This window comes from Clarias gariepinus, chromosome 28, assembly GCF_024256425.1.
Source record: "Clarias gariepinus isolate MV-2021 ecotype Netherlands chromosome 28, CGAR_prim_01v2, whole genome shotgun sequence".
Taxonomy (NCBI): domain Eukaryota; kingdom Metazoa; phylum Chordata; class Actinopteri; order Siluriformes; family Clariidae; genus Clarias; species Clarias gariepinus.
Window position 1 is genome coordinate 15,712,383 of NC_071127.1, and position 26,279 is coordinate 15,738,661.

The 26,279-nt window shown below is 40.0% G+C and overlaps 1 protein-coding gene across 10 annotated transcripts; it reads left to right on the forward strand.

The window, feature by feature from the left end:
• Nucleotides 1–25,556, forward strand: tpm3 (tropomyosin 3). Of its 10 annotated transcripts, none has more exons than XM_053489606.1 (10): nt 1–276; nt 835–960; nt 10,519–10,652; nt 10,984–11,101; nt 11,289–11,359; nt 11,622–11,697; nt 17,505–17,567; nt 17,669–17,738; nt 17,933–18,011; nt 24,580–25,556. In XM_053489606.1, exons 1-10 carry the CDS (start codon nt 163–165, stop codon nt 24,740–24,742), a joined length of 1,014 nt encoding a protein of 337 aa, XP_053345581.1. In that variant the 5' UTR covers nt 1–162; the 3' UTR covers nt 24,743–25,556. The 10 variants fall into 10 exon arrangements, with proteins under 10 accessions (XP_053345581.1, XP_053345582.1, XP_053345573.1 ...); XM_053489607.1 differs by lacking the exon at nt 11,622–11,697 and adding an exon at nt 12,432–12,507; XM_053489598.1 differs by lacking the exon at nt 24,580–25,556 and adding an exon at nt 19,726–20,090.
• The last annotated feature ends 723 nt before the right edge of the window (nt 25,557–26,279 follow it).

Below are 26,279 nucleotides of genomic sequence, written 5' to 3' on the forward strand. Positions count from 1 at the left end.
CCGGCTGAGTTTGGGCTCCTTTTCCCTTCACTCCCTTCCTCTTGTCGAAGTCGGTCAGCTCCATCCATTTGTCTGATTCCCTCCTGCTCTCCAAGACCTCATTTCTTTTTTATCTTCATCTACTTCTCATACTTTAAGCACCACTTAGTCACCACAGCCAAGATGGAGGCCATCAAGAAGAAGATGATGATGTTGAAGCTGGATAAGGAGAACGCTCTGGACCAGGCGGAGCAGGCCGAGACCGACAGGAAAGCGGCAGAGGAAAGGAGCAAACAGGTGAGGGAAAGTCTTGGTCGAAAGTGTATCTTGCATATGGTGTAATTTTCCTTGATATATAGATGGCCAACTGTAAGCGTATTTCAATGCAGGTGGAATTTCATGGCTATGGTAATGACTAATACAATTTCAAGCTGTTCAAGCTCGGTATCCAAGCATTTGGATCACTTTATTAAAAAAATGCCATTTGCATGAAAGCAATAAATAAGCTTATATCGTTCTAACATATAAAACTGCATGAACACTGTAAGGGTGTGAAATCAAACTTAAATACAACAAAACTAACACAACATGAATCAAACTGTGAACGTAACCCGCTGAAAGGCAGGGCTGTCCGTCAGACGTCTGTTAAGTGCCTGTGGATGAATGTAAAGGAAGCAGCGACCACTGTATTGTAAGACATGGGGACTTCCCATTCGCACTATCTCTATGCACAGATGTCCTTCCACACATAGGAGCATGAACTTGTAATGAGGTGGCAACTTAGCAAGGATCTTACTAAAGTATTTCATCAGTGATGAGTGTTCACACTTCTGTTCCCTCTTTCTTGTTTTCCAGCATGAGGATGAGTTGATTCAGATGCAGAAGAAGCTAAAGTCTACCGAGGATGAGCTCGATAAGTATTCCGAGGCCTTGAAGGATGCCCAGGAGAAACTGGAAATAGCTGAGAAGAAGGCTGCTGATGTGAGTGATACCAATCCACTAAGCACAAAACATGCCATGCCATAGAAAGAGTCCTATCACACCACTAACATATCCCACCCACTCCCCAAAATCTGTCTCCCATCCCTGATGTTCATTGTATCTCCTTATCCCGGCACAGTTGCCTCTGTCTTTCCATTTTTTTTGGACCCTCCGCCCACCATTATAACCTCTATCCTTGTAATCGCTTCTCGACATGTCCATATGTTTCTCAAAATGCCAGGTTCCATAGACGTGACGGTAAACCTTATGGTCGCCAGTCCTTGTATCCCCAAGTTGCGTAGTTACTGCGTGGTTAGACCACCGTCATTTTGGCTCTATCAGGAGACTTTCCCCAGAACTACATTGGTTTCTAGCCCAATGAAAGACATCTGGGAAATAAGTCTCATTTCCTAATCTCCTGATTCGTCTTGCACTTTTAGTATCAAAGTTCCTATTTAAATGTGCATTCATGTTCTATACGGCATATATTTGCTACTACGGCTAAATGCTTTCAGAAGTGGGTGCCATGTTAAAATTAGTTACAGTAGTCGTCTTTCTATCTGTCTTCCTTTTGTTCTCTTCTTTGTTTCCACCCTCATGAATAACTGTTCCGTCAGAGGTCTGGATATAGCAGGTCCACCTGTTGTCATAATGTGTGTCCTTCGAGTTATTCATGGCGTGAATGCAGGGGGGGGGGGGGGGTGTTAATGCTGTGTGAGTGTGTGTATATGTATAATCCTTTTCTCTTTTTTTTGGAATTTGAAGACATGTCTCCACTCTGGAGTGTTTGGCAAAATGATGACTCCTGCATATAGTAATAAACGTGACCAGGAGTGCATGATGATGATTTCGCAGAACATAGATATTTCCTCATTATAGCAGCCATGTGTGCTGGCTTGGCAATGCAGAACCCATTGTTCTCATCCAGAGACACAGACAAACGCTGTTCAGGGTCATCTGAAAAAGATTTATGGCATTCAACTCAACCAGTCGTCTTCCATCGGAGACCAAGTGTGACCATTCCTGTTTAAACCCTAACCAAGCTGTTTTTGTCTGCCAATACAAAATAAAGAACTATCAGGCACATTATCTTAGCATCTCTTGCTTTACGGCATGCACAAAGAAGCTGACAGACGGGCCGTGCCACATGTGATGACCCCCCGCCCCCCCGCCATGAAGAACGCTGGTTTAAATAGGGCTCTGAGTCACTGGGAGGACTACTGTATCACCAGAATGTGAAGGGTGAAGGACAATGTAATTTGAGGCGTAGCTTACCGTTGGTCAATCAGCTTCCCTAAGTCCACAAAGATCAATCTATTTGTTCAGCTGGACTGACTGCCTGACCTCAACTGTATATAATTATTTACATTAGAGTCATACGGGTACAAATTTAGTATCATGAGATCATTAAACTGTACAAAAACAAACAAAAAAATTTTCGGAACAATAATAAAAATGAAAAAAAGTGCTATAATATTTTCTTTAAAAGATTTTTTCATGGCTTTGCATACAAATAAATTTAAGATTTTTTTCCCCCCAAAGAGTGTTTAAAATTAATTCTAATAATAATTATAGACAATGTTAATCTATAGCTGTAAATCTAAATGTGATGTATATTTACGGCATTTGGAAGACGCACTCATCCACAGCATATTAATGTCATTGTACATCTGAGAGTTGAGGGTTAAGGGCCTTGCTCAGGGGCCAAACAAGCGCAACTTGGTGGTTGAACCTGAGACCTGCCGAACTTTTGTCCAATGCCTTAAACACTAAGCTACCCCTGCCTCCAATGCCATGTCAATGTGATCCTCACTCCATGTGGTGTTTCCCCAACCTTCTGCTCTAAGTCTCCTGGAAAAGACTTTATACAGAATAAAACGGTATAGACAATGAAACGGCGACTACTGGTATGCCGTCACTCCGCGACTCTATACCAGCTGATTGATCATTGATCATACACCAAACACCTAAAACATTAAAGCCACATGCCTAATACTGTGTAGGTCCCCTTGAAAAACAGCTCTGTACCATCAGAGCATGGACTCCTCTAGTCCTTTAAAGGTGTGCTGTGGTATCTGGCACTAAGATGTTGCAAGGTGACTGCTCCAAGGATCAGATTTCCTTCTCAAGTACACCTTTGCCATAAAGTGCTATTAATGCCAACCATAAGTGCTACATGTCTAAGGTTTACCAGTAGAACTTTGCCCAGTACATCACACTGCCTCTATTGGTTTTGCTTGACTTCTTCCCGTGGTGCATCCTTGTGTCATCTCTTCCCCAGGTAAGCAACGCAGCCGCTCCTTACATGGTCCACGTGGTGTAAAAGACAATGAGATCTGTCAGACCTTATTCCATTGCGGTACATGTTCATGCAGGTGGAGGGGGTGAATAGCACTTTCCGTCTTACATTTACATTTGGGCATTTGGCAGACGCTCTTATCCAGAGCGACTTACATTTTTTTATCTTATTACACATCTGAGCAGTTGAGGGTTAAGGGCCTTGCTCAAGGTCCCAACAGTGGCAACTTGGTGGTTGTGGGGTTTGAACCTGGGATCTTCCGAACCGTAGTCCAATGCCTTAACCACTGAGCTACCCCTGGCCCGTCTTCTATGTCAAAGCAGTGGACAGCTGGTGTCATGGTTAGTAGAGGAAGCACATGATGGCCTTCATCCTGCCTAGTTGGTGGCTAAAGGATGATGACGAAGAGCCCTAAGATAGGGTGGAGTTAACCACAACCAAATTCAAGAGAAAAAAAAGGATAAAAATGTTTGCTCAGATGCTCACGCTCCCCCTCACAAGCATGATCACAGCAAGATAATCAATAGAATTCACTTCACTTGTTAGTGGTTATAATGTTTTTCTGCTGGTCGGCGTAGATGTGAATCAATGTCAAGTATTTGGCAAGGTAGAGATCAACCTAAAAATTCTGTCCCCCAGGACCAGTGACTCCTGAGACTAATGACTAAGTGTGCTAGCATAATTGGTTTGGCTACAAGTTGATCATTATTATCTGTCAACACACATACACAATTCCATTGACTTAAATAAGATTCACCCCAGTCGTCCTTTAACATGGCATTCCAAAATTAATAAGGATATAGTCCCCCTTTCCCTACCATAATATTCCCTATTCTTCTGGCAATGCTTTCTACAAGAAAGCATTGAAAAGTGCCCACTGGAAAAAAAAAAAAGCCCAAAAAATGCTAGGACAAAAAAAGGCTCTGTGCCAGACATTGTGGTTCTTTCACCTCAACCTTGGCAGAACCATGTCTTTAAGTAGCTTGCATTAGACACAGAAACACTGTGGAACTTGCACTAGTTTGAACATCTTAGTTCTAGTAAAGGTAAATACTTTGTATAAATCCTAGTGCATCCAATGTTGAAACAACAGTTTGGGGAAGAACCACCCAAGTGTGATGGACAGGTTTCCACAGGATGCTTTCACACTGTCTCCTCCTTTCCATATAAGTGGCAATTAGATACATTTTTGTTCTTTTGCCTTTTTTTTTGGTAAGTCCTACACAGCAGCTTATTACATTAGTTGAACTTTAAAAGGCTATTAATACATTAAGATCCACCATGACTTTAACGCAGGATGAAGCAATTACTAAAGATGAATAAGGGATGGATAACCATCAGGTTAGGTCATTTGTGTGCAAATTGGTGATAAGCACCATGATCGGCTAGAAGTTAATGGACTGCATGGCGAATTCAGCCACGTTAAGTAAGATTCCAAACCATAGGGAGCAAAAAATGTTCATTTTAAAGGGAAATGTTCATTTCAAAGGGAAATGGAAACAATGGTTCGCCAGAAGTGGACATTACCTGGTACAGTATTAATTTTATCCATCGTCATCAAGTGTGATGTAATATTAATATAACATAATAATAATAATAATTAATACAGAGATATATTTCATCAATATATAATGAATTATTGCATAGTTCTATTCATAATTGCTTACTAGAAATATGCTTCCTGCAACCCTACAGTATGCACGCTTATTCACACAATTAGCCATTTTGGGAAGGTCAATTATCCTAATCAGCATGTCTTTGGACTTTGGGAGGTAACCAGAGTACCCCAAGAAAACCCACCAAACACTGGGAAGAACATGCAACCTCCACAAACAACCTGAACCCCAGAGGTGCAAGGTGACAGTGCTAACCACTATGACACTGCTGCCATAATCAGGCAAATCACATTTATTTATTTTCAATAGCATACATTTCTGTAACACATTAGTTTGTTTCCTATTACATAATTTCAGTAGTGTGAAATTTTCACATAACAGCCACAGGTAACGCACAGAGGAAGTGATGTCTGTCTTGGTGACGTCGCGGGGTGTTCTGGATGAAACAATTTGGTATAGTGAGACGTTCCGTTAACACAGGGAGCAGGGAGGACACTTTAAAGTACACTGTGGAACGGGACGCAGAATAAGACTGGTGAGGAATTCTAAAATCCTGCTGTCTAGTTAGTAAAAAAATCTGGTTTAAATGGACTAGATATATAAATATATATAAAAAAATTTGTTCAATCTTGAACAAACTTAAAACTGGCCATAACCTCTGGCCTTGGTCTTAAGCGACATCTACTGGTGTGTTTGTAGTAACGCACATCATGCTAATTTGTCATATTAATATACAGTACAATATATTATTCATATTAATACTAAAATGCCCGTAGTGTGTGTATTTGTGCTCTATGATGGATTGGATTGGCACCCTGTCCAAAGTCTCCTGGGATAGGTTCTAGGACTCCCCCGTAATCCTGAACAGGATATGTAGTATAGAAGATGAATGAATGAATAAACAGTAATGTCAATGGATGTTATATAACTAAAGATAGTCAAACTTTGTTATTTTTGTTTAATTTTTTTATTAGTTTTTATTTTTATTGAATCAGTGCGAAAACGTTTCCGATTTTCAAACATCAATCAGTACTCCATTACAAAATAATTATAATAAAAAAACATCAATTGTATTCCATAAAAAATATAAGCGATCACTTTTTAAACGAAAAAAAAAAGGAAGCTGCTGGGTTTGGCATACAAAAAAGGAGCAGGTGCAACAGGCACAGTCCTCAGGAGAACTGTGCATGGTTCCTCAAAGCGTTGTCCCACCAACTGACACAAATACTGACTTTGATTCATCTGTTTCCAAGGCTTTTTAGTTAATTAATTAAGAAATTTTAAAGTTGGCCTTGCTCTATAACCTTTTTCTGCATATGACTTTTGCACAGTACCGTACATCACTGGGTGTATGAATGCATGCGAGACCTGCGACAGACTCGTGTCTCTTTCATGCTCTGACAGGCTGTGGATTGAACTTGACACAGAACAAAGCCATTAGTAAATAACATATCAAAAAACATATACCATAGTACAGAGAACTTTTGCTAATAAGTTATTTAAAAAAAAAAAGAAGCAAAATCTAGCCACAAACTCTGTCTCCATCTGCTGGTGAGGTTGTAGTAGATCAACCCTCTTACAGGATTGCACAGTAACAATGGGAAAACCATGTGAGGGAACAGGAAGGAGTGACAGGATATGATAACTACGGCAAGGTCTAACATGTTCCTCTGCAACTACATCAGGGTTGTCTTACATTTTAAGTTGCACAACCTGCTGTCAGGGGTGACACTGGGGCAGTGGAAATAATTGGAATCTAATAGCTCCATGGAGATTCAGTATGTTCTGAGTTTCATATGTTCTTTCCTCTGGGATCTCCTGTTTCCTCCTACAGAATTTATCATGCTTCATCTTGTTTTCACCCTCTTCATTGCTACACATACTGTATGACTGTGTCCAATGCTATCTTTTATTTCTAGGCAAGGTCTATTTGTATTGGGAAGTGTTAACACCCGGTTTTGGATTCTGGATTTCTTATCATATTTGGTAGTGTGTCTAACATAGACCAGACTTTAAAACTGTTGGGAAAGGTGTTCCTCCACTTAGGACTTTCATTCTGAATTTATTTAAAAGGTAATATGACATGGTGGCATAGTGGTTAGCATTGCGGCCTTGCACCTCCTGGGTTGAGTGTTTGAGTCCCTCTTTGGGCCTGAGTGCAAGAAGGGGGCAGGTTCTCCCTGTGCTTGGTTGGTTTCCTCTGGGTACTCCAGTTTCCTCCCACGGTTTCCTCCTGGAATGGATTGGCACCCTGTCCAGGGTGTACCCTGGGATGGTCCACCCTGAACAGATTAAGCAGTATAGAGAAAAAGAATGTGTTTAATGTGGCCCTAATTTTTGGTCCATGGGGTTATACTAAATAAAACTAACACGAAGCAAACCTAAATCCAGAGGAGAAATAAAATGGCACATAAAAACATTCCACTACTTAGCATTATGGATTTAGGGCTTGAGGTCAAGAATCTGTACAGGACTCTCAAGTTCTTCCAGTCCAAGCTTATCTTCACGGAGCTCGCTTTGTGCGCAGGGGCATTGTCACGCTGGAACAGGTTTGGTTTCAAGCCCTTAGGTCCAGTGAAGGGAAACTGGAATCCTGCAGCTTATACATTTGTTTGCTTCCAGTGTTGTAGCAACAGTTTGGGGAAGGAAGACATATGGGTGTGATGGTCAGGTGTGTACACGCTTTCGGCCTTATGGTGTGTCAGTGCATAGATGACAGGCCATCAAGATTATGCAGGTTTATTAGAACCAAGCAAAAGCTGTCGTGTAACATTACCTCACAGCCACCTCATACACAGCTTGTATATGTTTTACAGCTGAAACGTCAAATGACTTTGATTACATGAGGGCGCAAAAAACGACGGCACATTAGAAACTTTGTAGAAGGAAGGACAACGGTCATAGCTTTATGTATGTCTACATGAGTGGATGGAGATTTTACTTGGATCCGTCCAGCTGTGAAGTAAATGTTTGACATCATAGTAGTAGAATTCTTGCTTTAATATAAATCAATAAGACAGACAATCAATGAAGATTGACTAAACCGAGGTTGTTTTTGTCGTTAGTCTTTCGGCTGCTTCAGTTGAGGGGTCGCCATGTTGGCCTATCCGATCTGTGCAACAACTTTGGCACAGTTGATCTCCTTCCTCATGCAACCCTCCCAGTGGTAATGCTTTGAGCGGCTTCGGTGTGGGCACTGAACTCTGGCCTTCCGCACGGCAGGCAGGAAACCCATCACTGAGTCACCAATGCATGATGGTAGCATGGTGGTCCCGTCTGCCATGCTGCAGATTACCCATCTATTTTTATTTTAATTAAAATCTTTTTTTTCCCTTATCATTCAGGCCTGAGTAAAAAGGATGTTGCAGGTGTGACACACCGATTAAAGCACTTGTGCATGTGGCAACTATAATATTCATAAGTGTGTCAGTGTGGTTCAGCATCCTGGATCATTTCGCAAGAGGAAAAGAGTGAATGATTCAAAATCCAAGTGTATTAATCTTCCTCATGCTTGCTACGACAGATTTAAACAATAGGAATGCTGCTGTGTAACACTTTCCGGTTCTGAGTGTGAACTTTTCTATAGTAATGGGGAAACAAAATCAAGTAAGGGAAAGCAGACCAATGGGGGTTGAGTCCTAGAATCCTGTATAACCTTGACGTCGCGCGTGCAGCTTTGGTGCCACACCTAAAGCCGAAGAGCTTAAGGAGCGGTCTTGGAATGCTTCTGGTGACGTCACTCACCTGTGACTTCACAGGTCCGGCCAATCAGCTTTCAATTGGAGCGCGTGATATCTGATCCAGGATCGGTTGCGCGTGCCGTCGGGGCTGGGTGGAGCGAGCCGGAAGTGGGGTGAACACAAAAAAAGGGGGAAAAAAACTGAACAAACTCTACAGAAAGACAGATTTAAGGGTGAGGTGAGGAAAGTTTGTGTCACAACAAAAAAAAACGAACAATATATATATTTATAATAGTGATAATAGGAAGAAATTGAGCGGGAGTCGAGACGCGGAAGAGAGTGTGGAAATTTGGATAAGTTGCCACGTCCTACTGAAAGAAGAGAAAGAGAGAAAAAAAAAACCCCAACAGCTTCATTCAGTGCTTCCTGTTTATGTCAAGGACAAAAAAAAAAACCCCAAACAAACAGTGTGAGTCGCGCGCACTGACTATTTAAAAACAAGCTGAAAGAGGGATCTTCTCTTCTACTACGACTTGTGCTACAAGTTGACTCGTTGGCGGGGCGTTGGTTTGTTCTCCCCCAGCCCTCCCCAACACTCATCACTCTACTGTGCACAGACTCTCCACAGCCTCAGGAGGAAGGATATCACCCCAATCCCTTCATCACACTACTCTCCCTTTATTTTTTTTTATACGAAAAAAAAAAAACTAATTATATATCATATTTAAAATGGCCGGAACGAACAGCATCGACGCGGTGAAGAGAAAGATTAAAGTTTTGCAGCAGCAAGCGGACGAGGCAGAGGAAAGGGCCGAGATTTTGCAGAGGCAAGTCGAGGAGGAGAAGCGCGCGCGGGAGCAGGTAAAACTCGCAGCGATACAATGTTTCAAAAACAAGTGTTTAAAGAAAAAAATGTCGGTTGATTCGAATCACGCGGTTGATTGAAGTCGGTTTGCACTTATGGGCAGCATCCTGCTTTGAAGTTTGCTTCGTTGTGTAGCGTAGTCACACACTTTGAAGTCATTTCCGTCCTGATAATATGTATATAAATGTATCAGTTTTTACATAATATATAATGTTGGATTGTACGAGGAATTCCTGTGCTTGTTTCTTATTTTTAAATACTTAAATAACTTATAAAACTATATAAAAAATGTGATATTTTTTATTCATTTAATTTTGTTTGTTTATCGCCGAGACAAAAAAAAGAATGAACCTCAGTCGTGCAAACTTTTTTTCCCCCTTCCATCCTGTTTGAATCAGGAAGCTCTAACTCGGACCTCACTGACTTTTCGGACACCTGAGCCTCTCTAGAGACCAGGTGTGCCATGACGCACCGGCACTTTTTTTCAGGTGCACCCGGACCCTTTTTCGCATGAATTCCACACCTCTTCGCGATTGTAGAAATGTCTGAAATGCCTCTCTAGTGCACTTATTGGTGATGAGCTCACCTCCTTGGACTTTGCAGTTCCTCATACCTTATTAGGAGCGAAACGCCAGTCTTGGTGAGCGATTACGTCATATCCGGGCTGAGCAAGGGTGAAGCCTGCATGCTGCTTTTTTCTTTCTTTCTTTTTTTTTTTTAAACACTGTCGTGGTGGTGATGTGTTATTTAGATGCATGAAGACAGGCTTTTTTTATTTAAATAAACTGACTTCTCTGAACTTACTGTACATGGTCATTATAATGCTGTGTAACCCAAACTGTTTAGTTTACCCGAGCCAGAATGTGTGAGGGTGTTTGTCACTTCCTTAAGTCACACGTTCCCAACTCTCGTCCCCAGTCCTTCACATTGTGCATGCACTGCAACACAGGAAGTCTTGATAGTTAACTCGTGTGCGTTAAAAACAGGGTGTCGGTACACGACCTGCACTGGACAGTCAACAATATGTGTTGTCTTCGGTGTATCCTCCCTTTCTTATTCATAACTGTGGTAACCATTTTGTGTCTGTGTGTGTTGTAGGCTGAAGCCGAGGTGGCCTCTCTGAACAGGCGTATCCAGCTGGTTGAGGAGGAGCTGGACAGAGCTCAGGAGAGACTTGCGACAGCCTTACAGAAGCTGGAAGAGGCGGAGAAGGCCGCGGACGAGAGCGAGAGGTACGTGCGTGCACATGTCCGATGACGAAACAATCCGGGCACGCATTTGACTCCTGTTCACACCTGAGATTATCATCAAGCTCAGGTGTTCAGGACAGCTGTATCGTTTCCAAACTCGTCCCACAGTGTTGCGCAATGCCTTTGCTTCCTGGGATGCGCAGAGATGCCTACCTGTTAAATCATCATATGCATCTTGGGCCATCTCTAAACGTGTTTAGTGTGATCAGATCTTTTCGTACATAGCGCAGTCAGATAGTATAAATCATATACACAATCGGATCACTCAGGATGTGCGGTAAAACCAAGGTTGTTTCTTTTTTTTAAAAAACAGGGGCATGAAGGTGATTGAGAACAGGGCGCTGAAGGATGAGGAGAAGATGGAGTTGCAGGAGATCCAGCTGAAAGAGGCCAAGCACATTGCAGAGGAGGCCGACCGCAAATACGAAGAGGTGAGCATTACACTCGCCCTGACACCAGCGTGCCCTGACTTGAGTTCAGTATACTGTATAGGCATGCATTAGCGATCTGAAGAATGTAGAGGTCACACTTGCGTGTTTAAAATGTCACCCATCCACCATCTGGATGGTGTGGCTCATTGCGGCATTTGGAAGTAATTGACTGTGTGTGTGTATACAGGTGGCTCGTAAGCTGGTGATCGTTGAGGGAGAGCTGGAGCGTACTGAGGAGAGGGCCGAGCTCGCCGAGGCGTGAGTCATGCATCCTTTAAACGGACAGATCATCATCTGTGAACCGTGCTTTATTAGTGCAGTGACTCTCAAGCCGTGTGTTTCAGTAGAGCTAAATCGTTTAGGCATGAGGGAAAATTTTTTTGCATTTGCATGACATTATCCTAACCTGAATTCTGCTGTGTGTTTGTGTGTGTTGTCTGAACTGCCCCCCCCCCAAATCCCTTGCCCCTCATCCCTTTGTTTTTGTGCATGTTTGACCTCCTTTGAATAAAACTAACAGTAAAAAGAAGCAGTTGGAGGAGGAGCTAAGAGTGCTGGACCAAACACTGAAGTCTCTGCATGCTTCTGAAAACAAGGTAGAATCGCAGTGTGTGTGTGTGTTTGTTTGTTTGTGTGTGTGGAGATCCTCTGATATTGTGTGTTTTGGGTGAAATCAGAACAAATGACGTGGCGCCTTCGTGACCATTTTTATCGAGGCAGGTTTAGCGAGTCGAACGTGCATACCTGTGGAAAAAAAAAGTCTTCAACAAGGCTTCTTCCTCCAGCCATGGCCATCTTTCATCTCCGCTCGTGCTGGTTTGCATAGCTTTCAGTCTGTGTCTTTCACTTTCCTCCTACTTTATCTTCGCTAACGGTCTTGCAATCAGGATTGTGTTTGTATGCACGCTAGAGTTTTATTATATATATTTTTTTAAAGACTGAAACCATAGCATGACCAAGCATGAACAAGTGCTTCTCACATGTCAGTGCCACATTACCACCGACACGCCGTGCATTCGCCAGGAGCAGCTCGCACAACCGAGACTCTGGACACACACGGTTTAGAGCTTGTTCAGTCACAATGAAAATCCATCTGTAGATTCTTATTAAATTTCTCACCTGAAAAGCTTCACGTTGGTGCACCTGTCCCTTACTGTTTACTTTTCCTGAGCTTTGTTCTTCACTGACTTTGTAATCATACTCTTTCTGTGCTTATTCCTTCCTTCATGGCATTTTCTTCCTTTTTCCCCTTTCTCTCTCTCTCTCTCTCTCTCTCTCTCTCTCTGTGCTGCTTTTCCCAAAAATCAAAAATCACTCGTCCTGCTTTCAGTAAATGCGCCGAGCTGGAGGAGGAGCTGAAAAATGTCACCAACAATCTAAAGAGTCTGGAGGCTCAGGCCGAGAAGGTAGGCAGTGTGTGCTGCATGAACCTTTCATGGATCACCGTGTGTTTAGTTATTTTTTTGAATTTTATATCTCCCGAGCCTTATTTTACATTCTGTACGCCAAATAAGAGCCGTTCATCCTACAGGCATCACATGGCTTTGTTCAGGTCACCTCTACACTGCAACAATTCACAATTATATTAGAATGCAAACTAAATCCCAAATCTTATAGCTTTGGCATGTGAAGACTAAGCGGTCACTGGTAGCAAATGCATATGTGATGACCCTGACACCTACCACGTTATTTAGCCCACATATCACCCTGGATTCAAAACTCCGCTTGGAAGCAACTCTTGCGTAACTGTAAATTTCATCTAAATGTTAAATAATCCACAAGTATTCTGGGCCGTGTGTAGCTCACTGAGAAATTAATCAAAGTTGAATTTCAGGTACGACTTAACTCGATTTAAACGATGATAAAAACAAGCATGTTGTGCTGCAAACATGTAAAGTAAATGGATGCACTTGTTTTATAAGACGAAACAAGATTTAATGCAAAAACCAAATATATCAGTCAGTTTTTGCCCATCATTAAATTCACAAACTCACTCTTGGAGTACTTTTTATTATAATCAAGTTCAAGAAAATTTACTGTGACACACAATAGTTTCTACCCACTCTGTTTTTTAAATAAATAATTGCGATTTCAATACTGACCAGCTTTTTTTCCGTCACATTACTGCACAGAGAAATACTTTATTCTTCGCATATCCCAATTTCTTGTTACTAGGGTGCGATCAGAGATGCATCTCCCCCCCCTTTTTTTTTCTGTCATAACTAAGCAGACCTAGCTTACATTCCTAACCATAAAAGTGGTAAATGTGGCCGCTAAATGATGAAACATTTATTTTTTAGCTCACAGTACAGTTACCGACGCCAAACTTGGCTCATGTGTGTAAAAACTCGCCCATATTTAGCACGAGTTTCTCTTATCTTAAATAGGCCGCTTGAAATTAGAACGAAGGTTATTCACAATGTATTTTCGGTTCAGCAGAAAACTCTGACCCAAGACAGGGGTATATGTTTGGGTTCATTCTGCATATGAAAATCTTAAAATTCATCTTTTATGTGCCTCTAATGAAAATCTTGTGTATTGAAAACCAGGTTAAAATAGGCTTGTCTCTGAGGCAAGATGTGTATATTTAGGAACGCATAGAGACAGCTCGACAGTCAGTAAAAACAAAGGTAACGCATTAGCAGGGTACGAGTAAGAAGATTGAGAACTTGCATGAACATAGGGAAGATAATGTCCTTTTATTATTATTATTATTATTATAGTGTCATTCCTTTTCCAGTTCTACAGGTTGTCCCTGTCCTCATTCTTAACCTCTTGAAACCCAAATTTCCTCATATAAGGACAAGACGTTTTCTTCCCACCACGCTGTCATTTGAGGGAAAACGTTCCGGACGTAACATTATGTCCCTAGTTATCGGGTACAGTGAGGAGAAATTGCAGTAGAGTTTTGTAAACAGTTTCCTGAGGTTAAGTAACTTCTTCTCTCCATGGTGAGTGAAATCAGGTGTGTTCAAGTTGAAGCACACTCAAAAGACACTATTGTGCAATAGTAGTAATATTAATAGTGTCTATATTCGGAAGAAGACGCCTCCTTCCTCCCTTTGCCTCGTCCAATCGAACCTTTTTAATTCTCTAGTCAGGAATCTCCTGCCCGCTCGTTTGGACATAAAGTGATTGCATGCCTTCACAAGTGGCCTTTTCCTGGTACTATAACTGCGTTTCATCATCCGCGCTGAAAGGCCAGACATGTCCAGTCACATTACATTCAGCTTTATGGAGGGAAGTGAGCGCAGATCCTTCGTCACTAATCGGTTTATCCAGGGCTTCACTGTCTTGGAGGTTCAACCTGGAGCTCGTCAGATCTGCACGTAAATGCGTCTTGGCTATACGTCGTTTTCTGCAAACTAAAGGAGAGTGTATGGAGTGAGCTCTTAATCCTGGCTTGTTTGTAACAGGCTCACTGAAAATCGGTCTTACAGATCACTTCAGGCTCCGTGTGTTCTGCTGATGAACTCGAGCAACGACATGCTCCGACTAATTCAGGTGGAGATTTATGATGTAATCCAGGCTCACAGACATGCGCTATGAAAGCAGCCCTGACGATCTGATACAGAAACCGCAACATGAGCGTAATTTTGTTCTTCACAATATAGGGTTATGAGCGAAATTGAAATAAAATGATAAATATAAAAAAAAGCCAAATATATAAGGAATGATTTAAAATCCCATGCGTTTATAGGGATTTATATAGTACTGTCATTTATTTTGCAGGCTGAGCATGAGGTAGAAATTATATATAACTATAGTCACTGCTGAACAAGTGTTTCTACTGTTACAGAAACTAACCGCGTTTACATATTTTAGATAGTAATACAACTGAAAAGGATGTGGTGTTTTCTGCTTTTTGCGTCATACGTTGCCGTACTTCCTCACAATTAAAGAAGTGTAGAGAGCGATACAGGTAGTTTAGGATATTTGCTTCAGTATAGGTTCAGAGTGATTTAATACAGTGAAAAGCTGTGCGATTGAATTATTTCGTTGGTATTGTATGTCTATTTAATTGGGCGGCACAGTGGTGAAGCGGTTAGCACTGTCGCTTTGCACCTCCAGGGTCTGGGTTTGATTCCCGCTTTGGGGGTCTAGTGCATGGAGTTTGCATGTTCTCCCCGTGCTTGCTGGGTTTCCTCCGGGAACTCCAGTTTCCTCCCACAGTCCAAAGACGTGCCTGTTAGACAGATTGCCCCTCGTGCCCCAAGTCTCCTGGGATATGCTACCCTCCCGCAAACCCTGTATACAGGATAAAGCGATATAGAAGATGAGTGATTGACTGATTGTCCATTTAATTGAATTGAGTCTGAGTTTTTGGTTCAGAATTGATTTACACTCTTGTTCGTTATCCTAAATCATTTAAAAAAAGTTAAATGGTACGAATGTTAAAATTGACGAATTGCTTCAATCTCCCACACAGCGTATGCAAAAACTCGTGTTTTACGAGAGTATCGCCGCGTCTCCTTTCGAGTATTTGGACCGCATTCTGAACTGGAGTGTCGCGCAGAAGATTAGCAGGGAAAAAAAATTTAGCACTTTGTATGAAACATGGCATTTAAATAATAAAAATAAATACTAATAGAAAAAAAACACAAAGCTGCACAGGGTTTCAGTTCTTGGTGCATAATAAATACAGCTGGTTGTGAGATCAGTGAGACAGTAACGCGTCAGTGCCATTTAATATACACCAAAATTGCAATGCCCAAAAATGGAATGAACTCGACAATCTGCCTGCTGTATGATTCACCAGGAGAGGTATGACAATCTTTCCTGTTCCTGTAGTATGTAGGAGCAGGTGGCCTTTTCACACACACACACTCTGGATTATCAACCAACAGGCACGGCCTACTCATGAAGTAGCTTGCACCGTAGTGGTTATCGAAGAATAAAACCCATGATTAGACTTTCATGTGCGTTTTATATTTTATGCCCATCCAATAAAAAAAGGGTAGCTTATAAGCCTGTATGAAGAGTACTTAAACGTATTGTATAAAATTCAAATAAAATCTAACGTTATCCAAACATTTGGCAAAAGATTTTCATGACGTTTATGTCTAAGGTTGTCTGAGCTGGATACATTTTGCCTAAAGCACATGTTGCCATAGTAACCCGACGAGGCTCAGCTTTCTTCTTGGAATGCAAATGAATGCAAATTAGCCAGGATTGTTGTAAAAAAGGAAAGCCCTGTTGTTGTACAATACACCTTGCTCTTCATAGAAGACGGGTTTGTCGATCAGTGAGTAAATAAGGAAATCCAAGCTGAAGATAAAGTCATGTTTTCAGCACGAGGCTATGTTTGGAGGCGATACCGATTGGGGAACAGAAATTCTGGTGGGTGCAGATCAGAGTTATGTTTGTATGTGGTGCATTTTGAGCTCAAGATCTGAATTGCCAGTTCGTTGATGGTCTTTTTCCATTTATTTAGCATTTACTTCCTTTCAAGCCTTTTTAAGTTAAATCTTTTCATAGGGAAACTCCCAGTAGCATTGAGGAACACGGGAATGTCCAGCAGGCCGGGAAAAATCAGTAACGTTACTGCTTCAGGATAAAATAAACTGACCTCAATGCAGGGGGTTACTCTGTTTTTAAAAAGAGATTAATTGTAAGTCGATAAATATATTATTATTGGTATAAATAATCATCAGTATGTGGCATCATTTCTACAAACTTTACAAGAACCATCTTGTAAACATATTAACAAGTAGAAATTATTATTATTATTATTATATGTGGCAAAACTTCACATAAACCTCATCTTGTTAACAAAGTAGAAAAATTAATTATTAATAATAAGTAGAAAAATGTATTCATTCTTATTACTACTAGTATTTATAATTTTTTTTTTTACTTAACGTGTTCACAAAATGAGCTTCTTGTGATATTTTGTAAATATTCTACCATATTATTATTATTATTATTATTATGTGGCAGAATTTCCACAAGTACCTCATCTTGTCAGCATATTAACAAGTAGAAAAATGTATTACTTTAGATTGCTGTAGATAAGGGTAGACATGTCTGTTATTTCAAGTAAATGCTTAGCGTGCGCGATTGTGATTATTCCCTCAGCTAGGACGTTTGTTCTGCTTGACATTCTGCGCCGTACCTTCACATTCCTGTGCACATGTCCTGATCTGTTTTAAAGTTCTGGCAGAGGAGGGGAAAAAAACAAACACACCCACTTTTCCCTTCTGCACATTCTCCCGGCCTCAAAGGGACTTTTGTTTTAGAGATCAGGATCAGGTTTTTCGAACAGGGGCGCTCGTTACCCCGTGTGCATCAATAATCATGATTTCAATGTTCATATTTTAAAGTAAGGAGATGTGGCTTTTACTTTTTTTTTTTTTTTTTTTAATGCATGATTTTTTTTTCTTCCCCTCCTGTATGTCTATAGTATTCCCAGAAGGAAGACAAATATGAGGAGGAGATCAAGATCCTGACTGATAAGCTGAAAGAGGTGAGCTGACGTTCTGGATTTTGGAAATGCATGCATGTCTCGCTTTATGTTTGACGATTGTACACCGATGTAATCTTTTATCATCATGATGTCCACGCCAGGCTGAGACTCGTGCCGAGTTCGCCGAGAGGTCCGTAGCCAAACTGGAGAAGACCATCGATGATCTGGAAGGTAAGAAATCCGTCTGCGATGCTCCTAGTCTTTATTTTCATGCTCACATTTTCTCTATTCTCTTCAACTTATGTTCCTTACTTTTTTTTTTTGTTTGTTTTTCTTCTTCTTCTTCTTCTTTCTATTCTGATTTTGCCTCTATTGCCACTCTTGGTGCTAAACTTTCTGTTCCTGTTTTTTTTTCGTGCAAACAGATGAGCTCTATGCTCAGAAACTCAAGTACAAGGCCATTAGCGAAGAGCTGGATCACGCCCTCAACGACATGACTTCTATGTAATTACTTGGCCTGTATTTTGTGTGCGCGCACATGCACGTGCTCGATGTTTCCGCCGCTTACGCACCACCAAAGTGCCTGAGCCTCAGCACTAGTTGTGTGACAATTTTGAGTTGCAGTGTGGTTTTGAGGTTTTGCGTAAAAAAAAAAAAAAAAAATGTAATGTAATTATTATTGGCACCGCAAGTGGAATGTTGGTACGATTGGTGCACTGCCTGCGTGTGTGTGATTAAAAAAAGGCACTGCATGGAGTTTTATATTTGACTGTGTGAAACCTGGAAAGAATGATAATCATAGAAACGTTCAAAATAAAATATGATGTGCAGTTGTATAAGAATGTGGTGAAGTGATGCTTTTACCACCCTAATGGTGTTGTTTCCTCACTAACAGCATGTCCTGGAGTGTTTTCTTTCACCACAGCACTTTAGTTAACATGTCAGTTACCTTTGTTGTTAATAGTAGGTTGTTCAGAAGTGTCTGATTTTGATGGTAGTAAGACAAAGACGAAGAAATGCAGCGAGTAAAGACTTTGTCGTCGTGTCACTAAACTTTCACATTAACAAAACCCTCATCGTGTCTATATAAATAGAAAAAAGGTTTTGTCTGTACACTTGAAAGAACGAGTTCTGACCCGGATGTCTTTACGTTTCATACATCGGAGGACCCGTAACCAGTCTCAGAAATGTTCTGTCCAAACAGATTGTGTCCCAGCATGACGCAAAACTGGCTGGCCAGAATTTATTGAAACCTTTGCAGTTCTTGGATATCTGCTTGAAATCAAAGGTGTTGAGTAGACGTAACGTTATGCGCCGGATTAGGAGCCGTACGTTTTGACGTCGTACTGCGCATGCATCAAATTGTGGGCGCGTCTTAAATCGACCGCTGGACAGAATTTTATGGAACTTTGGTAGAAGGAAGAGAACCTGCACCATAAGTAAAATCAAAATGTTGAGTAAAAGCGATGTTGTGGATGGTAATGTGCCAAATTTAATCTACTTTAAAATAAGCTACTTGCTCAATGTAAACAAAACACCCGCATCAATTGATATTAATTAGAAAAGCTAAACTCAATATTTTTACTTGGATTAGTATATATTTTCCGAAGAGCTGAAGTGGTATAAGTGAATTTTAACTCGTTGAAGTGAAAACTTTATCTTCATCCGATCAACATTTTCGATTTGAAGTACAACTTATTAATTTAATTTCTTTGTATTAATGAATAAGTTAGACAGAGAGTTCTGTCGTACCTAAAGACAGACAGACCTGTACGTGGGCTTCAGCCTGAAATAATATCAATCTCACTGATTACATTAAAGCTGATCATCTTTTTTTTTTTTTTTTTTTTTTTTTTTAGCTTTAATCTTTTACCACTTTCTACTCTTTACGCTAGTCAAAAATAACACTTGCATCACATTAGAGGTTGTAACAACAACAAACAAAAGTTGCATTAATATCAACCTTGCAGCAGGAACTAAAGTCCGAGTCGATTAGTTTAAAAGTGACTGAACCCCTTCTGACCAATCAGAAAGCAGCGCTGTGGTGTAACCTGTAATACCGTCTTGCATTATGATCGCGCACTCACCCGGTTCCTAACCCCGCTGTTTTGTGTGGAAAATAGCGAAGCTTGTTTGAACAACATTCCTTGATGAAGTTGGACAAAAGGGAAGCGTTTCGCCCTGTCGCGAGGTGTTGATCATCCCTGTTTGTTTGCAGATAAGTTTCTGGACTTGCTTTCTTCAAGAAATCCTGCTTGTCTCCATCCTGACTGCGCGCGCTCGTGTCTCCTTCATCCTCCTGTTTCCTCTCTGTATCTTCAGGTCCATGTCCCTTCTCTCCTACCTGCTTTATGTTTCGTCCATATTTATGATGCCTTTGTGTTCTTTGTCTTTTCTTTTCCCCCCCCCACCACTGTATTGTAATTATACCAGGAGTTGATGAAAGATCTTGGACTTGTTTTGTCATTTGTCTGTGCTTTTATCTATTTTCTGTCCTCCTGTTCTTTATCTTCTGGCTGTATTTTGATGCTCTGTGTACATGCTAAATGAAGGGAGGGGTAAAAGAAACCTCTGTGTTTTAAATGTTGGCGTCTCACTTATTTTTCTGGTGGCTAGACAAACTTTTTCTCACACACACACACACACACACACACACACGATTCTTATATTCTTATTGGCCTGATCTGGAGTGGATCATATTTCATTATGAAGGAGTGATGCATGATGGGTCGTCCTGGTATAGGAAGAAAATCGAATCAATATAGCAGTGGTGATGAAGTTGATTGATTTCCAGTAACGCCGTGTCCTGGGGAGTTTTATTACTCTTATACTACAGCAATTTTTCTGATTTTAGTTTACTAATGAAATTGCATTAACTGTTACTATGGAAACAGGTTTATAAATATAAACTCTTAATTATAATTAAAAGGAGTTTATTAATCGATTTAATTATCAGATGATTTGATTTTTTCAGGATAGACTCGCCCTTTTTAAACTGTTTCGAGTGTTTAATTCTGCAAGATTGATATTCATTGAACAAACATACCACAGTTTCTGGAGAAAATGCACACTGCTTCCGCTACTCATGCTTTGTGAAAGAATCACTTCTGCTTTTAAGTTTACAGGCTGCTTGAGACAAATCAGACAATAAGCACTTGAAATTTTCAAGGCGCAAAAATGTCATTGAATCCCATCAATGTTCTACATATGATTTTATAAATCTAATCTGGTTCCTTTCCTAAGTTAACCCTTAAAGGTTATCAAAATGTCTGTTAAATCAGGCTTCATGTCCCAGCTACAGTATCGCTCCTTCTGACATCTCAAAAAAATTGTTTTCCAAGCAGACCATTTTGGTGTTTTTAGCTTTTAAATGTGAATGGTCTCCTTCCTCCATGTCCCTTTGTGAAAGTGCATTTTTATAGCCAATCAAAACACGTATGTGTATGAACACGCAGGAGACTACTAATAGGAATGTCCGAAAAGAATCATTAAAATATTTTCTAATGGATATACCAATATTGGCAAAGGGGTTTTATATTAAGAGGGAAATAGCTGCTGGGTGTTTGTACAGTAGCACAGGAGGCAGAGGTAAAAAAACAAAAACTAGGTTTTTCATAGTGATGTCATTGCATAAAATGGCAGAAATTTTCCATTCTTTTTTAAAATTATTATTATTATTTTAAATTAGTGTGATGGGAGTAATCAGATTAATTTCGCATTTATTGTTCAAAACAATTGGTACTCATCCTATTCATAGAAGTAAAGGTCTAATACAGGCATCACTAAACCGAGTTGTGTGACGGTTCTATCTGGACCTTTATGTACCAGTAATCTAACACTTTTCCCCGCTAGATGAGGTGTGTGTGCCTATATGCATCACCCATCAAAACAAATCAATGCGGTACTTTACCGTGTGCACAGAGGAAACAGAAACGAAAGTACGAGAGCATGGCTCACTCAAAGAAAAAGGGATGTAGACTATAAAAACTGAACCTTCAAAGATGAATAGACAGATCAGTATATGTTATTGTTCCTGCGGGAAGTTTAAAACCATGGAAACCGTGGCGATACAAAAAAAAAAAAAAAAAAGCTGTAATGTTAAGCGGCACCATGAAGATAAAAATAAATAAATGTGTTGTAAGGGCGTGTAAGATACCTGAACTGAGAGCCCAGTATAACAGAGCAACCAGACTCCTTTCACTTTCTCAATCAAATTAAAAATTGATTAAATGGTGGTGTTGCTATTCCATCCAAATATAAGGAAATGGACAGCACAAGACCATCACAGTTCAAACCGTCCACATGTTCGACGTTGCTCCTGGAAATACATTTTAATTGAAATGCTTTGGAAATTTTTAACTGCTCACTGTTTGTTTTAAGAACTACAATAACTGCGTATTTAGAGATTTTAATCCTTACAGAAACGTGACATTCGGACCTCGGCTCGAGGAAAACTTTATTAACCAGACCTTAAATTTGTATTCAGGATCCCGGTGTAATGGATCATACCCTCATCACCACATCCTTACTCCCTTATGCACGTCCTCACTCCCTTTACATATAGGCTGACGTTGATGATACAGTTTTTCCTTCACGCTGCTCTTAGAAGTTGTGGTCAGGTATAAAACACAGTAATGTTTGATTTGAACTTGCTGTTAAATTTAAGCACTGTAGCTAGCTGCTATACACATCCTGCGGCCATGTGGTAGATGGTTTGTGCACGTCAACTCAAGTTAATGCAATGTAATGCAACATCACATGAGTAATAGAGGCAGTAAAGCACCAACAGTGTACACAAGTTAATGAACTAATGGATCTCGGATCACATACTTGTGTACTACCCTAGACCATTATTAAACACTATCACTAAACTATGATTTTGTAATACAGTTACTTAAACCTCCAGAAAGGTCTGTTTTAAGTGGCATTCCTCTGGACCTCTTAGATTACAAATTGTTTTTGAATGTTCAGAGAGATATTTCACTTTGCATACTCATTGAAATAAAAACTATGACATCAGAAAGGGTTTAAAAGGGTTTACTACTTTTTTTTTCTCTAGCTAAAATAACTTTTACGTTATGCTTTTTTTTCCCACCGAACCTTAAGCCCTTTTTGTTTCATGCTTTCCTAATGTGTTTATGTAAATACACCCCTCTAAAAAACAGCAGAGCTAAGCAACCACCTAGGGGAGGAGGGTGTCTTCTTCTATGAGGTCACATTAGGAGGGGTCAAAAAGCAGGGAATTTTTTTTTTTCTCCTCTTCTCCTTTTCCTGCTTTTAAACCCCTACTAATGTGGGTAGGGGATAAGGGAGTAAGAATGTTTAAAATGTGTTAAAATGACAAAGTAAACTTTGCACAATATAATTTGATAAATTGCATAATGCCCTTTAAAGAGAATCGGAACTTGTCAAAGGCGTTGTCTGAAATGGCTTAACATGATATTTTGATGTAAAGCCCAGATGTTACAGATGTTTTGGCAATCTGCCTCTTAGATATTGCTTTTAAGCCTCCGGATGTACACTAGAGACTCACAAGTTTAAGAACTTTGCATGCAAGCACGTATACGCGTGTTGAAAGGTATTTGCACTTTCACGTACGTGTAAAACAGAAAAAATAAATTTATATCATCATCTAGACCTTGTTCTAAAAATGCAGAATTCTGCAGAGACGTGAGTTTGTAAGCGTGATGATTACTTTGCAATGGAATGTCCTAAGGTATCTTGCAAAAACGTTACATTAGCCAAACTCAAAGATCTGACAATAAAATCATAGGATGCATTAATATTAAGAGTATTGCATTGCATTAACATGTCAGTAGAGAGTCGGGAAAAACCTGATTGACTACATTGCCAGTTTATAAGCTCGAACCCTAATACAGTATGACCGTATTACAATCCGAGGAAGGTGACGAGTATAAAAAGGGAGCGTTTTCATTCATATAATCTTAAAAGGGAGAGGTTTTAGATAACGTAATAGAAAGGAAAGAATCATGTCAGGTCAAATTACAGATTTATTAGCATTTTCTTTTCAATTGCGATTGTCCGTTCGTGAGAAAGCTAATCCAGCTGTGAAACTAAATAAAATTTATAAATAAATAAGTACTGGCAAGTAATATGATGCCCCTCCCCTGGTTTAAATCTCGTATAAATGGTCATCAAAAGCGTACTGTATATCCTGTAATTGGTTTACACTTTGATGCGTACACTTATCAGCCAATATATTCTGATTCCTGGTGCAATTATTCCGATAAGCCAGTCATTTAAGGCATTAAATCCTGAAGGTCATCAAACATCAGAATGTGATCTAAGCGACTTTAATCGTGGCATGGTTGTTGGTTGGATGGGATGGTTTAAGTATTTTAGAAACTCTTGGGAATTTCATACATAATCTCTAGTAACACATACTGTAATGGTGGGAAAAACAGAAAATGGAATGAGCAGAAGTTCTGCAGCCATAAATGTCTTGTTGAACAGCCAAGACGAGTTTAAGAGAACCTTATGAATCTCAAATAACCACTCTTAGCAATTTCAATAAACTGAAAAGCATCACTGAAATTAACTTGACAATGTTTCTTCCAGTTTTTTCACACTGTGCCCATGGTGGCTTCTGATTCTGTTCTTGGCTGGTGCTAAAGGAGCCTGATGAGATGCTTTTCTGCTCACTATGGCTGGAAAGAGTGGTTTTATTACTGTTGGCATCTTTTCCGCTCTAACCAGTCGTCTGGTCCTTCTCTAAAAAGGAACAGTACAGTAAATTGTTTAACCAGTGGATGTTTTATAACGTTATAAAAGTTTAAAATGGTATGATATGCCACATAGAGCTTTAAACACATAATTAATGGTAATAATGGCCCTCAATGCAATCATGTTGGGTTGGTTGTCTCCCTCCCTTTTTTTCTCCTCTTTCTTGATCTCTTGTCTTTCCAACCTTTGATTTTTTTTTTTATCATAGTTCTTCTTAAATAAATAATATTTCTATTGTAGGTGGTTTTATTTTTTATGTAACTAAATATTAAAAGCATTTCAGAAATCTGTTTAAATCCCACACCTTATGTTCTATCTCACTTTGCAGAAAAGCTAAAAGACGCCAAGGAGGAGAACCTCAAGATCCACGCCACTCTGGACCAGACCCTGCTCGATCTGAACGATTTCTAAACATCTCGGACCAGGACCTTCCCTCGTTCCCCTTTTCAACACACTCATCTCATGTCTCTGATTCGGTCCAAGTCGTGTAATTTACCCTGGCGTTGCTTCCTATCTCCTTTCCACTTCCTTCATCTCGTTTTTTTTTCCTTTCCTTGTTAAAGCCGAGCTCTCAGAACCAACCAGCTCTGAAAGCAAAGCTCTCAATCCCATGCCACATTTTTTTTTTTTTTCCTGTTCACTGATTCCTGAGTGGAGTGCGGCCGATTTGAGCATCGCTCTGGTCCCAGAACTGTCTGAACTTTTTTTTTTTTTGCTTTTCTTCATGTGCCAAATCCCTGGGATGTTTCATCTGAGGCTTTAAAGTGTGTTGCTTTGGTTGTGACAAGGCATAGGTACAGTTCACTCCCCCACTCTCAAATCTCAACAAGATCTCCAGACATCAGCCTTTCCTAAAAGCCTGTTTTTTTTTCTTTCTATTAAGTATAATCTTTGCTCTGTGGTAAATGTGTGTGCTAATGCATCTGTCTGTCTCTCTTTCTTCTGTACTTATCGCCGTTTTCTGCAAGCATTTCGGACAGTTTCTACAGGTGATGTCTTAAAAAAATCTGGTTTCCAAAAACGAGAGCCTTTAATCTGTGTGGTTTCCTTTTTCTCATTAATATTTGTTTAAGTTCAGTTATGTATTGTGTCCGGGCACGATATTTATCACTGGTGTACAAGTAAAAAAAAAAAAACCACTTGCCTTGTTTGAACCACTACATGTGAAACACTCCACTTTTAAGGGCTCATGGCAAACATCAAGGCCTGAACTGAAATTTCCTATGCGTTTGTCAACAACGATGAACTGTGCCTGCTTTTAATAGAGCAATAAAAAACAATATGCTCCTGACTGGAGCAAGGGTATTTTTTTATTATTATTTTTTACAGACAACTAAGTGGCCTTACCGCCGGATGTTTCATTTTGTGACATCCAAGTATCATTCATAGCTGGAGATCAGAAACGGAGAAAAAAAGGGTATCATTTAAAAACGAAAAATTCAATAATTAAGGGATTTGTGTATTTTTAACTGGAAAATTCCAAAATGCATATATAATCACTTTATTACTGTCTTTTTAATGATGCATTTTTAAAAAAAATAAAAAATGTTCTTTAATTTCACCCCAAACCCTTTTTTTTTTTTAAACCAAGGTTGTTTTAAAACCGATTTAAAAAAGTCCCACACTTCATTAGGTACAAGAAATGAAAAAAAAATGTAAACGATATAAAAAGCAGCATGAAGAGGAATAGAAATAAATGGTTAATTGTGTCCTAACACCGCAAAACAAATCTGCATGTACACACAAGATCAAAATGGTTGAGGTTAAGGCTCGTCTGATAAGCCTCGAGGTTCTGATTCCCACTTCTGCTCCGCATGTGTGTTTGTGGTGTTCAACCTCTTGATTGGGGAGTTTCCTCCAAAAATCAAGAAACATGCTGAGTAGGCTAATTGCCGCTGCCAAACTCCCCATAGAGTGCTTGTGTGGGTGTGTTCCCATCATGCCTTGCAATAGATTGGCACCTCGTCCATGGTGTACCCACCTTCTGCCCCGAGTCCCCTTGGATCGACTCCAGGCCTCCTGTACAGG

Bases quoted from the DNA above. Each gene is read 5' to 3' on its own strand.
- tpm3 (XM_053489606.1), top strand. From the start codon at position 163: ATGGAGGCCATCAAGAAGAAGATGATGATGTTGAAGCTGGATAAGGAG. The intron at 10,653-10,983 runs GTACGTGCGTGC...TTTAAAAAACAG, and splicing joins GCCGCGGACGAGAGCGAGAG to GGGCATGAAGGTGATTGAGA. The intron at 11,102-11,288 runs GTGAGCATTACA...GTGTGTATACAG, and splicing joins CCGACCGCAAATACGAAGAG to GTGGCTCGTAAGCTGGTGAT.